The 13,920-nt window shown below is 55.9% G+C and overlaps 1 protein-coding gene across 1 annotated transcript in view; it reads left to right on the top strand.

Annotated features, from left to right (window-relative positions):
* The window catches only part of CACNA1E (calcium voltage-gated channel subunit alpha1 E), a 115,457-nt gene extending 101,772 nt beyond the window's left edge, over positions 1-13,685 (top strand). Inside the window, exons 40-48 of the mRNA XM_075038528.1 lie at positions 5,458-5,563; positions 6,708-6,815; positions 7,312-7,412; positions 7,710-7,816; positions 8,458-8,566; positions 9,904-10,032; positions 11,501-11,681; positions 11,794-11,987; positions 12,563-13,685. Of these exons, the coding sequence (XP_074894629.1) occupies positions 5,458-5,563; positions 6,708-6,815; positions 7,312-7,412; positions 7,710-7,816; positions 8,458-8,566; positions 9,904-10,032; positions 11,501-11,681; positions 11,794-11,987; positions 12,563-13,102 (1,575 nt within the window). The 3' untranslated portion in view covers positions 13,103-13,685. The remainder of the gene's footprint in view (positions 1-5,457; positions 5,564-6,707; positions 6,816-7,311; positions 7,413-7,709; positions 7,817-8,457; positions 8,567-9,903; positions 10,033-11,500; positions 11,682-11,793; positions 11,988-12,562) is intronic.
* Positions 13,686-13,920: the final 235 nt, after the last annotated feature.

The raw sequence follows: 13,920 nt of genomic DNA, 5'->3' as shown, positions 1-13,920 counted from the left end.
GGGTTCCTTGGTGCAGCATGGTGTAGCCACCACATCCTTCTCGCCACGTCAGAGATACTTCTTCCAGCCAGCATCCCTGGAACGGGTCTGTCACCCTCCACAGCTGGTTGTGGGGATGATGCACACATTTGAAATCTTGAAGTAAAGCAGAGGAAGCAAGACAAGGTCTGGATGCTCAGTCATCTCATTTATGAAGAGGTATTTAGGGATAGGAGATTTCTTGCAAGAATCTCAGATGGCTCATCTGTTCAAGGAGGGGTTCCTTGCAGTCTTTCCACTCTTCTCTGTTGCATGCCTAGCAAAGGATGGCGGCTTTGCTGAGGACTCTTGCTCAGGTCCCTGCAGACAGAAGACACCTTCAGGAGGAATTTCTAGCCTTTCTCGATTGATATCAGGGCTTCACTGGCAAATGCTGCTCTCCTAAGCTGGATCACTCGGTGCTCAGAAGGGTACCTGTAATGCTTCCTGGAAGAGGGAGCTCTGCAGCAGTCTGGGCTTTATGCTGACTCTGTGGGATGGACACAGCAGTGAAGATGGATAAATGCAATGAGAGGTGGAGGCAGAGTGAGACCAGCTTCTGTTGTCATGTGAGGGAGAACATTCCCATCTCTTCCCTGTGTTACCTCACTCTCCTCCTCCCTGTGCATGGGGTATTTCAAGGACATGAGAGATTTTCCTACTGCCCTGGAACAATTCCCAAAAGGCAACTGTTGAAGAAAGAAAACCCACGTGGTCATTGCATCTTGCCACCATGGTCCAGATCCCAAAATGCCAACCCAACTTGCTCACCTTTCAGTTTGGTGAGCCTGCCCTGCACATCACAGTGCACAGGTTCAGCTTCCTGGACCCCACACCCCTATCCTGCCAGGCAATGCCACAACGATGACTTGCAGAAACAAACACCAACATGTTTATGGAGCGGTGGACAGCCTGCTCTAGAAAAGCTGGTGCTTGGACAAATTTGGGATGCTGCACAGGGGTGCAGCATGGTATGGAAGCATACCTGCTAGGCCATCCACAGGGGCACTAATAAAGGGGCATTCATGCAGGAAGACTTCACGTGGAAGTCCAGCAAGCTCTGCCCTTATGCTGGGGAGAGCAGGCCTTGTAATCATATCTTGCTGGGACTGCATCCTGGCAGCCAGCTCCACTCCCTGGGGCTATCTCTGCCTTTCTTCAACCCATCTGCTTCTGGCAGTCATGCAAAAGTGAGCCAAGGAGGTGGCATTGTGTTTGCCCCCTAAAAGTAGCCTTTGAGATGGTCATGGGTCAGGCGAATGCTCCAGAGACATTCATGTCGCTGTGGACATCTCCTATTACTGGATCTACTCTCACATCACTTGCTGTTCTGGTGCTCTGTTCCTAACAGCCTGGTACGGCACAGTACTTATTTCCTAACCACAGGAGGACAGATGTCCCCCAGATTTCCTCCTCCATTACTCACAGGGTTCTCTCAGAGCACCAGGACTGAGCCATTACTGCCTGGCGGTTTTACAGGCCACCCTGTGCCATAGCCACAGGGCACACCTCCATCCAGACACAAGACAGATGGCCAGATCTCCCATCAAGGATGTGCCTGTGCTGGGACCAGCTCTTGGAAGCCATCCTGTTTGGAGGGATGACATTGCATGTGCCTTCCTGTGCTCCACTCCATGTAGATGTGGTTTCTGGGCACTGCTGTGCTGCTCAAAACACTTTGAGATCTCTGCTCTGAGAAGCAGCAAAGTGTGTGTTCTGTCTGTGAGAACAGCACAGTTCTCGTGCGGTCCTTCTTGGTTACTGATGCAAACTCTTCCTTTCGTGGGAATCCATTCCTCCTTCATTGCGCAGAGAATCTCCGTATGAAGGACAGTGTTTGGTGTGTGCTGGGTACACTAAAATCCCCCCTGCCAGGAAGGGTGGGTGGAAGATCACCGTCTTGCTTCCTTTTTGCACAAAGTTCTTAAGCATGAAAATTTTGAAGTCAACTTCTCCCCATCAGACACCTCGAGTCAGTGCACATCCAGCTCTGCCAAGACACTGCTTATAGACTTCTGAACCTGGATATTTCTTCTTGATCATCCCACTTAATAGTCTCCAGTGTTATAAATCCTCTTTCCAACCTATTTGGGTGTGTCAGGTCTCAAAGGGGATGTCTTGCCCAGCCTGTCCTGTGCCTGCATCCCAAACAGCTCCTGCTGCAGGTCGTCACCGTCTGTAGTTCACATCTGAAATGTCAGGACTTATCTTGGTGGGGGCCGCTTTGGCCAGGGGTCTGCTTCCAAACCAGTGGTACCCCCTGAGAAGAGGAGATATACCTTCTTCTCCCCTTTCCACACTGCTCTGAGTGCATGGTTAGGAAAGAGGCCAAAATCCCGTGGGCAGTGCTTAATTTTTTCAGCAGTGCCCTCTCTCCCAGGCCATCCCAGCTGAGACGGGTTCCGCTCCAGCAGCATCCTCCCAGCCCAGCTGTAAGGGTCGATACCTTTGCTGTTGTGAGGTTGCCCTTTCCCATTAACCATCCTGAACGTTGCAGTGCAGGACAGAAGCCTGGCACGAGGGGAAGAAGAGGTGGCCAAGCCCAGGATCCCTGGGAGATGTACTTGTCCTGGATGTGCAGAGAGGGAGATGCAGCCCAAATATCTCAGCCTGGCAGAGGGCTCAAGGCGTCATCAGGTGGCCCATTTTTGGTAGCGTTCCTCACCACAGCAATCCTAGGCAGGTCCTTACAGAGCAGAGGAGCGCGAGGTGGGGATTCCGTCCTAGCTGCCTCCCTTGGGAAACCCAAACGAACCCCAATGTTGGAAGGCCCAAACAGCTGCCTCTGCTGAGACTCTTTAAACTCCAACCTGGTGGAACTTGCAGCCGCATGTGGGAGAGAGCCAGGGCGGGAGCATGGCATGTACAACTTTTCCTCCCGGTTTTATTTTTTCAGCCAATTCAGCATGCCTTTTGCACTGGTGCATGGTGGGAAAGTGGTCCATCCGCAGAGCCAGACGGAAGCAACTGGGCATCTTCCTTTGACAAGTGACCCTGGCCCACTGCCTTCTATGCAAGATGCTGCCTCCCAATTGCATAGACCTTATGAGCTGGGGATACACAGCCTTCAGGCTATGGGTTAGGTGGCAATGCAAAGCAATACCCAGGCCTGCCCCCCGCCCCGGGAGGGAAGACGCTACGGAGGCCACAGAGCACTGTGGTGCAAACCACCGTTATCTCAAATAACCCATGGCTTGAGTGCCGTGTATCTGATTTATACCACTCGCACACAGCCCTGGAACCTGTGGGACAAGCTGGGGGCTGCTGGAGGGCTTTAGGAAAGGGGTCGAGACCAGAGGACTCCCAGACTGCTAGCTAGGCAGGCGCTTGAGGCCAGCAGCAGAGAGGAGAGGGGTGAGTTGCTTTCTGCCAGCATTCCTGGGTCTGTGTGAGCAGTGCTATAAATCCACATCAGGACAGTCTCTCATGTATGATTTGCCTTGATTAACGGGTTTCCTGTTCTTTTCCTGTTTGTCCGTTTGTTTTTTCTCTCCTGTTTTCCTGTACTATTTTTGTTTGTATGTTTTTCTGCTCTCTGGGAATGCCTCCTCTCTCTCTGCATCTCCCTCCCTCCCCTTCCCCCTTCATGAGCAGTGGCCGAATCCATTACACTGAGATGTATGAAATGCTGACTCTTATGTCACCACCGCTAGGCCTCGGCAAGAGATGTCCTTCCAAAGTGGCCTATAAGGTAGATCAACCCTTCCTTCTATGGGGGCTAGAGCTGAGCAGGAGCCTGAGCTCAAGGGAGCTGCGGGAGGTGGGGCTGGGGGGAGCTGGGGAGGCATCGGGGTTATCCAACACGTGTTTAGCTCGCTCCTGAGGAGCCTGGTGTGCTCAGAAGAGTCCTGGCCACGCTGGCTGGTCTCCACTGCCCATGCATGTGACGCTGCCGTGGTCACTCGCAAGCCCAGGGAGCTCTGGGGTGGAAGACCCCAGTGGAAGAGGAGGGGCAGGGTCAGCAATAGTGTGGAAGCGGGAGGGTTGGAGAAGATGAGGTGAGAAGCAGCCCTGCAGCAATTAGGTGAGAAGTCCTTAGGAGCTCACTGACCCAAGCTTGTCCTCTGGGCTTGGACCCATCCTTGTCCCGGCCAGCACAGAAACAGGGCTAAAGCCCATGGAGATGGGAAGCAGGTGGGCAGCAAGGATATCTTCTGTAGGAGCAGCTCTGCAGCGTGTGAGGAGCCAGGCGCATCGGCACAAGCTATCCCGAGGCTGGCTTGTGCGAGGCAAAGCCAGGTGCCTTCAAAAGAAGTCTCTGAGTTTTACCCCCTTGTTCCTCCTGCGGCGGTGGCTGGCAGTCGGCTCACGGCACAGGCACAGCGTGTAGGCATGGAGCAGGAGCACGGGAAGCCCTGAAGGACGTGGGGTGGGAGCTGCGTGGCTTTGCCGAGGGCAGCAGCTGCTAGGACGAGACCTGGAGCTACAGAGCAATGTGTTGCTCAGGTCTGGAGCAAACTGAAGTTTTTCTTGGCCGCGGGCTGCTGCCCGCAGCCCTTTCAGCAGCATTCAGGGCTAGCAAAGTGGGGATTTCTGCACACTGGCAAAAGCACCGCGCCCCTCTCCAGGTCTCAAGTATTTGTTCACGCATGCATACATCCACCACCACACTTTTCCAGGAGAAAAAGGGAGGCTTGAAGGCAGGGAAAGGACATGAGAAGCCGGGTGAAAAGGAATGGGCAGGGAAGGGATGACCCAAGGTATTCACAAAGCAAAATATACTCTCTGGAAAGTGGATCTGGTCACTTCAGTTTGCACCCCGCCTGCCCAGGGTGGGGAAGGAGCATGGCGTGTCTAACCTGCCTTGGTTGCCCTTCTCTCTTTCCTTCTGCACTTTTTCTACCCTTCCTTCCCTTCCCCACCCTTGGATAATTTGGACCCTGTGCATGTGCTGGCAAACTTCATCTCTGAAAGACGCAAAAAGGGAGCGCCAGGATGTAGCATGCTAGAGGAATCCAGCCAACCTGAAGTCCCTGGAGGTTAGGGACCCTCCTCTCCCCTGCCCCAGGTGGGAAGGGTTGAGAGCTGGAAAGCCAAACCACCCGGGAACGGAAACCTGAGCCCCCTCTCCCCTTCCCGAGCATTCCCCATGCCCGCATCCCTGACGGATCAGGCGTGTCTTCCCAAAAGTGCCGGGAGGTGCTGTGGCAGCCCCGGTGCCATGGGGAAGGGGGCTCAGGGGCCGTTCCTGGGGTGCAGGAGGAGCCCTGGAAGGCAGTGAGCCGGTGTCCTGGGGTGGAAGGAGCCGGGGGGGTTGGGGGGGTGATCCTTGCCCTTCTTTTTTGGCTGTGCTGTTTTGACACTCTTTGTTGCTTTTTATTTTTTAATTTTTATTTATTTTTCCCTTTTGTTTAATGTTTAATTTCTTTTCCTCCAGCCTGGTCGATGTGTTTTTCGATATTGTTTTCCGTCCGCTGTTTTCTTCTCTCTCTTGCGCAGAGACTGGTGCTGATGAACATGCCTGTGGCTGAGGACATGACGGTCCATTTTACCTCCACCTTGATGGCGCTGATACGCACAGCCTTGGACATCAAAATTGCCAAAGGTAAGGTCAGTGGGGTAGTGAGGGGACAGAGCCAGGGGGGTTTCACAGTGACCAGCACCGATCTTTTGGGCAGGCTGAGGACTTCACAGCCAAATTGAGGTTGGCTGCCCAGAGCCTGGCATGTGGATGGAAGCGATTACCTTGAACAGGCCGCTCTCTATAAAAAAAATCTATTTCTTTAGGGAAGAGGTGGTCAGTTTTCCACTAGAAGCTGCTCCTAGAGAGCAGAAACAGCTTGATTTCCACTGTGTAAAGGGGGAGAGAGAGAATTCTCCTTCCTCCCCATGTAAAAAAACCAAACCAAGGAGGGAAAAGATCACGTGTACTGGGCTTCCTAAGGCTGGGGAACAGAAATATCTCTCTCAGAGAAGATAAAATGTTCAGAGCAGGAAAACCTGCTTTGTTGTTGTTGCTGGAAATGCTCTGATTGATCAGATCAAAAACTTTCTGCAGAAACATGCCATTTTCAATAAAACATCCCCTGGGAACAGCTCAGCTGTTGGAAGAAAACCCAACCCAGGAAAGATATTGGCAAAAGCCCAGTGCTGACACAGCTCCTTGGGTTCAGGCTCTCTAGATAAAGCAGAGATTTGAACATGGGTCTCCTACAGCTCAGCAGAGTTGCCCCAGGCTCGGGTGCCTGCGCTTGACATGTGTTGACAGTTCCCTTTGAGCCTGGGTCTTCCTAAGCTCAGCAAGCCCCTTCACCACTGCCCAGAGAGCTCTGCTCTCCTTGCACAGCATCACCAAGTATTTAAGGATTTCAACCAAGTGGAGCTGCTCTTTCACCAGCACATGATCTGCTCACCAGAAAAGAGAAAGTGGGGCAGCAGCAGGTGTGTGTGGGCTGGAGTAGGATTGGAGCCGCAGAGACGGACCCAAGGCAAAGCTTGAAGATGGCAGCTTTGAGTGGGAGGGCAGGGGATGGGGAGATGGAGGCACATATGGATGGAAGGGATGGTAGGAAAGTTTCCCTGCGAGAGCAGGAGACCAGGCTCGCTGATGCAAGCTGGCCCTCCCAGCCCAGAGAGAGATGGTTGCTGCTTGTGAACATCACTTCAAGATGGCAAAGGGGTGTTTTTAGCTGGACCCTGGTGCCAGGTCTTGATGTATGTGGGCCATTTTTTTCCCCCCGCTGTTCAAGGTGGTGCAGATTGGCAGCAGTTAGACTCTGAGCTTCAAAAGGAGATCCTGACCATTTGGCCTCACCTGTCCCAGAAGATGCTTGACCTTTTGGTACCCATGCCAAAAAGTGAGTCTCTGTGGGGGCTGTCACCACCACTGCCAGGTTTCCATCATTCCTGCAGCAGCTTCTTCCCAAAGGGAGGTGGGGACCGGTCAGACCCATCCCCAGCTGGGGGGAGAAGTGGGAAAAGGGGTTGTGTTGCTACAGGCTGGCTTCTGCCTTGCTCTGCCTAGCTGCTTGGGAACCCTCTTGAAAACCACCCTGTTTGCAGTGATCTACTCCTGCCAAGCCCAGAGTATCCTGTAAATCATCTCTGGAGCATAAAAGGCAGGAGGCTGAGCATCGCTTGCTCCATTACATATGACGATGTGATGAAGATACGTGTCTTGGTGGTTTATGATGATGCTTTCAAGCTATCTCCATCCATTTTATCTCCACGTGGAGTGTCTGGGTGCTGAACAGAGTCTGAGGGTCATAAGAGTATCCCACAGCAAGGCTCGTCCCGAGATCAGCACTGGTTAACACACAAGTGTCCCCACTTTGTTCCCTCTTATGCTCTCAGCCTCTGACCTGACTGTTGGCAAAATATATGCAGCCATGATGATCATGGACTACTACAAGCAGAGCAAAGCGAAGAAGCAGCGGCAGCAGCTGGAGGAGCAGGTGAGGCTCAGCGAGGGCATGCGGTGGGCAGGACGGGGTTGTTCAGAGCACCCTCGCTGCTTCTTACCACGTCCCAACCAAACGTGCAGCCAGCCGCATGGGATGCAGCTGAGGGATGAGGATGGTGGTACAGGTTGGGCTTTGGTGAATACAAGGCGCACGTACGTGCATCCTCAGCCCCCAACAGTGAACATGAGCATGCTGTCACCTTCCCAAGTGGCAGGGACTTGGTTGGAGAAGCACTGGATGTTCATCTGCATTTCCTACAGGCTCAGGTTCTTCCTTTCCTCAATACAGAAAAACGCCCCCATGTTCCAGCGCATGGAGCCGTCCTCCTTGCCACAGGAAATCATCTCCAACGCAAAGGCTCTGCCTTACCTCCAGCAAGACACGCTCTCGGGCCTGTGAGTATTGTCCTGAGAAGAAGGGAGGTGGTCCTGTCGCTCTTCTGTTCCTGCAGCCCTCGTTTTGTTCTCTGGAGCTGGCACTGGGATGCACAGAGGGTTAAAGAGCTGCTGAGAGCAGGGGAAACACAGTCCAGAGCAGAAAGCTCCCAGCACAAAGCTTTTGCAGGATTCCAGGTAGCTGGTGTGCGTCAGCATCGCCAACAGCAGCAACTAAGGGGGATGGCCAGGTGTCTGCATGGATGCTCTTCTTGCAGGACCATCCCAGCACTAAGCGCAAACTCTCTTACCTAGGAGGGTCTGGCATGGGCCCTAACCTCGGGAGCAGTTGAGCAGCGGGTCCCTGGGTGCTACAGGGTCCATGGAGGATCCCAGCACCCTGGCTGGTGGGAATGAGATGGTGGGAGTTGCTGGCACTGCACTTGGGATGTCCCCCTGCTGCCGTGGGAGCTGGGGCAGTGGTGTCCTCTCCTGCCTGGGCACAACTTCAGCTCTCCAAGGAACATGATGTTTGCCCTGGGGGTCTCAACAGCCTGGGGGGCAAGCACGGGGGCTCCCCAGCTCTGAGCTGCTGAAGAGGCGATGCCCAGTGACGGCAGCAATTGGCTTGTGGCCTCCCTGAAGCTGGACCATCTTTGCAGGAGCAGCCGGAGCGGGTTCCCCTCGCTGAGCCCACTCTCACCCCAGGAGATCTTCCAGCTGGCGTGCATGGATCCAGCCCACGGGCAGTTCCAGGAGCACCAATCTCTGGTAAAGTCACACACTGCCTGGCGGGCACTCGCCTGCGGTCCCAGCAGGGATGCTGGCGGGCACGGGGAGGAGTGGGGCTGCAGGCATGGTGGTGAAACGCTGTTCCCTGCCCCTCCGCAAGAACAGCGGAGGGATGGCAGCTGCTGGGTCACGCACGGATCCGAAGCAGGGGACAGTCGTCCCCAGGTGTCCCCCAGCTGGGGCTCTGGCCCCTCGCTGCTGTCCGGGCACTGGGGACGCAGCCATCCCTGGACCAGCCCTGGCCGGTGGGGCCAGGCAGTGGCAAGTGCTTTTGGGGCAAGAGCTGTGACTGGGGTCCGATGTCCTGCAGTAAAATATCCTTCTCTTCACAGGCTGCTCTTTTTTCCACTGAGCGCTCATTTCAGTGGGTTACCCCATGCTGAGTGATGGTATCTGATGTTTTCGGATTCATGTTCATTTTGTTGTCAGTGCTGGTGTCCCCAGTCCCAAACTGAGTTGTCAAACTGTCTCCAACTGGAGCACACCCCTCCGGCCTCACACACATGCCGGCCGGCAGCAGCAGTGTCTGTCTGTGTGTGTGTGTATATATATACATATCTATATATATCTCTCCATGTCTGTGTGTGTGCATTTGCACACCACCCTGACATTTGTCGGATGCAGTGTTGTACCACTGTGCATCTCCAGCCCGGTCCGTGTCCCTGGGGTCTGTAGTACTCTGTGTGAGCTGTGTACTGCGCAGGCAGGCGTCCCCTGCCCCGGCCACCCTGACCATGGCACCATCCTGCCAGTGGGGAGGTGGCAGATGAGACTCCCCCCTCCCCATAAAGTCAACGTCTACCAGATCTCCAGGGTCATTCCCTGCCCATCTCCTTGACACCACGTCCTGTACACAAGAGTCCCCTAAATTGGGAATTAACCAAAGCACAAAGGTGCCGCAGGTGGCATGCTTTCTTTTAATGGGGCTGTGGCCAGAAAGCCTTTAAAGCAGGGTCAGAGAGAAAAATCCCATACATTTGTCCCCTTCTGGCAAAAGGAGAAGGAGTTAAAGCCGGGGCAGTCAAGGCATCACCAGATATAGGCAGGGTTTCCACTGCCACTGAAGAGGTGCAAGATGAATTGGCCATCAGGCAAGCCTGAAGCACCACATCTGGGCTCACCTGCAATGGATTGTGAATCGGAAATTATTTTTCAGTGGCGACATGATGGATGATATGTTTTAGACTCCCTTTTTGGCCCACTTAAATTCTGCCCCCGGTTGAGCGAACAGGGCTGTCCTCTGCAAACGGGGCAGAAGCAGCGCGCTGCCCTGCTCCAACCCCATCCCAAGAGCTTGGCTGTGTGTTTATTTCCAGGAGCCAGAGGTTAGGGAGTTTCAAAGAGTGCAGCCCTCTAACCGTGGCAGCTACCTTCCCGTGGACACTCAGGACCACGCTGTCTCTGGGAGGGCCTCCTCCATGCCTCGTCTCACTGTGGATCCCCAGGTAAAACCAAGCAAAGCCCCCACGGGTGCCGGGTCCAAGCAAAGCCTACCAGGTAACACTGGGGCTTCTCTCTGCACTGAGCAAGTCCCACGGCTTCCCCAGTGCCCCAATACGGGAGCATCTCCTCATCTTTGGGGTGCTGCACAAGTAGGAGAGCTGCTGTTCCCCTACATGGGGGACACCAGCAGCAGAGAGCAACCAGGGGAATCGATCTCCTGGCTCATGTGGGAGGTCCACGGTGGAGCAGGGCCATGCTGGGAGGTTGCAGGGTCCACCCGCAATGGGACACCCCTCCTTTCCTCCAGCCTCAGGTGCTGGCTGAGGTCCGAGGAGTCCCAGCCTGACTTTCAGATGATCTCCCAGGTGATGAAATGCCTTTTCCTTCCTTTTCTGTTGTCCCAACGCACACGCTTCTCCGTCTGTCCAGGGGAACCCAGGCCACATCTCACCTCCTCGTTTGTCTGCCTGGTTTCTCTGTTGTTCTGTCTTGTACTCAGCCTCCACTGAGACACAGACGCTTTAATGGGGTTCGGTTTTGCTGTGAAGTCTCTGAGTCTGCTTTCTCACAGAGGTCCGGGTGCTGCTGTGACATGTTGTGGCACTTTGGTGGGGTGTAAAGAGGAAGGGAGGCTTTGCCTCATGGGCTTTATTGACCATTTGGCAGCAGGGGAGATGATCAGAAGGAGAGGATGGGAGAAGAAAGGGTACAGTGTGAGGAGAGGAGGCAGGGAGAATGGCCCAAGGCTGCAGAGGAAAAAGCTGCTAGAATAAAGCAAAGGCAAATATAGGAGGGGGTGATGTTTTCCATAAAACATGTGAGAAGACAAGCTAGAAGGAGGGGAGAAAGTAAAAAGGAGAAGCACGGAATGGAGATAGGAAACGAGAGGGACAATAAGACAACAGCATGAGTGGGGAGAGAGGGAATGAGTGCGGGGGAATGGGGTGCGGGAATAAAGGAGGACCAAGGAGGACCAGTGCTGCCACTGGAAAACACCACGTGAGGGGCACTGGAGGATCTCCCATGTCTCAATGATTTCTTCTTCGATGTCTCCGTTTGCTCCACTCCAGTCCTGTTGTCAAGGTGGGGAGGGCTGCTGAGACAGCCCGGGGGCCAATGGCCTGGTACCCTCTGTGTCCCCACACGCGGGACGGGGTGCTGCTGCTCTTCCCCCACCACGCAGCACCTTGCTTTGAATCACAGTCGCTGGCTTTGCTTGTGGAGCACCGTTCCCAGCTGGCTGGGGCAGGGGAGCTCACAAGCACAAAAGCTAAACCCCACTTTCCTTCCACCCTGATTTGTGCAGAGATTATCTGGGGGGGGCTGTGCTTGGGCTGGCCATCCCCCCCCCCGAATCTCCCCATCCAGAAGGCTGGCATGCCAGTGAAAAACCAGTCATTGCTTGACCACCGTCCCCCCCAGCCCTGCCCAGAGCTAACTCGCTCCCCGGCCGGCCGGGGTTGCTTGCAGGTGGTGACAGACACCAGCTCGATGCGGCGATCGTTTTCCACCATCCGGGACAAGCGCACCAACAGTTCCTGGCTGGATGAGTTCTCCATGGAGCGCAGCAGCGACAACACCTACAAGTCCCGCCGGCGCAGCTACCACTCCTCGCTCCAGCTCTCCGCCCGGCGCCTCAACGCTGACTCGGGTGAGCAAGGGTGGGTGGCCCCGTCCCACACCAATGCCAAAAAAAAAACCCCAGCTGAGTGTCCCCAGCTCCTAAGGAGGGGATGGTGGGGACTGATGGGGATGTCCTGTAGGCCACCGGTCCGACGGGCATCGCTCGGGCGGCAGGGAGCGGGGCCGATCCAAAGAGCGCAAGCACTTGCTGTCCCCTGATATCTCCCGCTGCAACTCGGAGGAGAGGAGTCCCCAGGCGCACGACGACTCGCCGGAGCGGCGGCGCGAGTCCCGGTCACCCAGCGAGGGCAGGTCACAGACACCCAACAGGCAGGTGGGTGACAAAAACCCCTTCCTGAGCACAAAGGGAGATGTAGAAAAAGCTCTTTGCTAAAACTGGGAAGATAAGCCCCAACTCCAGGAGCTCTGCGCTGTCTCTCCTCCCTACGGTGGCATCTCCGTGTTCCCTGTGAGCTGAGCAGGTTGGGGCTGCTCGGGCACCCTGCAGAGCATTTGGGGAGAGGGGTGGATCTCCACACCGATCCTCTCACCACTGGCAGCCGCTCCCTGCCAAGGTCGAGGTGTCCCAGCTACACAAGCCTGGAGATGCCAGTGCTCGAGCGTGCTTGAAGCCAACGGAGACGCTGCCCATAGAGACCAGCAGCTGGCGAGCCATTAGCTCTTACCGCAGCGGGTTTGCGCGTGCTCTTTACTTCTGACAACCCAGAGCAGACACCATCCTCATCCCTGGAGCAGACCTCGAGGCAGGGATGGGGCAGGCAAGGCTGCGGCGGGGCCTCATCCAAGCAGGAGGATGCTCCGGGGAGCCCAGGCTCAGGGTGGGGGGGAGTGGGTGCACGGCGCTGCCCGTCGCCCCTGTATTCCCCAGCGTGTCTCGGTGCGTTGCAGGGAACGGGCTCCCTGAGCGAAAGCTCCATCCCCTCCATCTCGGACACCAGCACCCCCCGGCGAGGCCGCCGCCAGCTCCCGCCGGTGCCCCCCAAGCCGCGTCCCCTCCTTTCCTACGCCTCCATGCTGCGGCACGCCGGAGACACCTCGCCGCCCGCCGAGGAGAGCGAGGGGGGTTCTCCGCTCCTCTCCTCCACCCTGGAGCCCAACGCCGCCGGCCTGACCGAGTCTTCCAGCTCCCCGGCGGGGAAGCAGAGCCGACAGTCCACCCCGCAACGTTACATCTCGGAGCCCTACCTGGCCCTGCACGACGACTCGCACGCCTCAGACTGCGGTGAGGAGGAGACGCTCACCTTCGAGGCGGCCGTCGCCACCAGCCTCGGCCGCTCCAACACCATCGGCTCGGCGCCGCCGCTGCGGCACAGCTGGCAGATGCCCAACGGGCACTACCGGCGGCGGAGGCGAGGGGCAGGGCAGGGCGTGATGTGCGGGGCCAGCATCGACGTGCTCAGCGACACCGAGGAAGACGACAAGTGCTAGAAGCTGCCCCTCGTCCCCCCCCCGGCCCCATCTCAGCTCCCCCCCCCAGCCTCGCCGCCGCCCTGCCCCTCTCCAATGCATGCTCTTCGCCACGCCTGGGAATGAAACAAAACCAAAACCAAATGCAGGGGAAAAGGAGAAAACCAAACCGACCGGAACGGAGGGGGAAAAAAGAAAAAAAAAAAAAAAAAGAAAAAAAAAAGTCTTTGTGCAAAAAAAAAATTAAAATCTGTCGACTTTCATTTATTATTATCACTTTTTTTTTCTGCACAGAGAAGCATTTGATGGGCGGCGGAGCGGCCCGGCCGAGCGCGCGTGCTGGGGGGCGAGTGAGAGCCCCCCCGGACGCGGCCCCGCTCCCGGCCCCGAGCGGGACCCCCGGGAAGGCTCATCCTGATGGTTTTCTGCTCCCCGAGGCCGGAGAGTCCCAGCGAGGGGGTACCAGGGGCCCCCTTTGCTCTGTCGCTCGGGCTCGTGCTGCTGTGGCTTTGAATTTCCTTCCCCGAGGGTCTCATCCAGCCCGGAAAAGGGGCGAGGTGTGATGGCGGGGTGTGGGGGGCCGAGGGGTCGGGGTGCACCAGGCAGACCAGAGTGGCTCTGCCTGCCGGGATGGGGCAAAACCGAAGCCAACTGGTTTGGACTGGGGCAGGCGGGAGCAGGGCGGGGGGACTGAGTGCTGCCAAATGTATCCTGTCTCCCACCAACATATATTTATTTATATACGGAGAACTCTAGGTGTGCCTGTGTGTGTATATACGGTATGTGTGTGTATATATATTTATATGCTGTATATATAAAGATATACACATACATGGATT

The sequence above is a fragment of the Buteo buteo genome, chromosome 10 (genome assembly GCF_964188355.1).
Source record: "Buteo buteo chromosome 10, bButBut1.hap1.1, whole genome shotgun sequence".
NCBI lineage: Eukaryota > Metazoa > Chordata > Aves > Accipitriformes > Accipitridae > Buteo > Buteo buteo.
The sequence above is the reverse complement of the archived record's forward strand: the minus strand, read 5'-3'. Positions and strand labels throughout refer to the sequence as shown.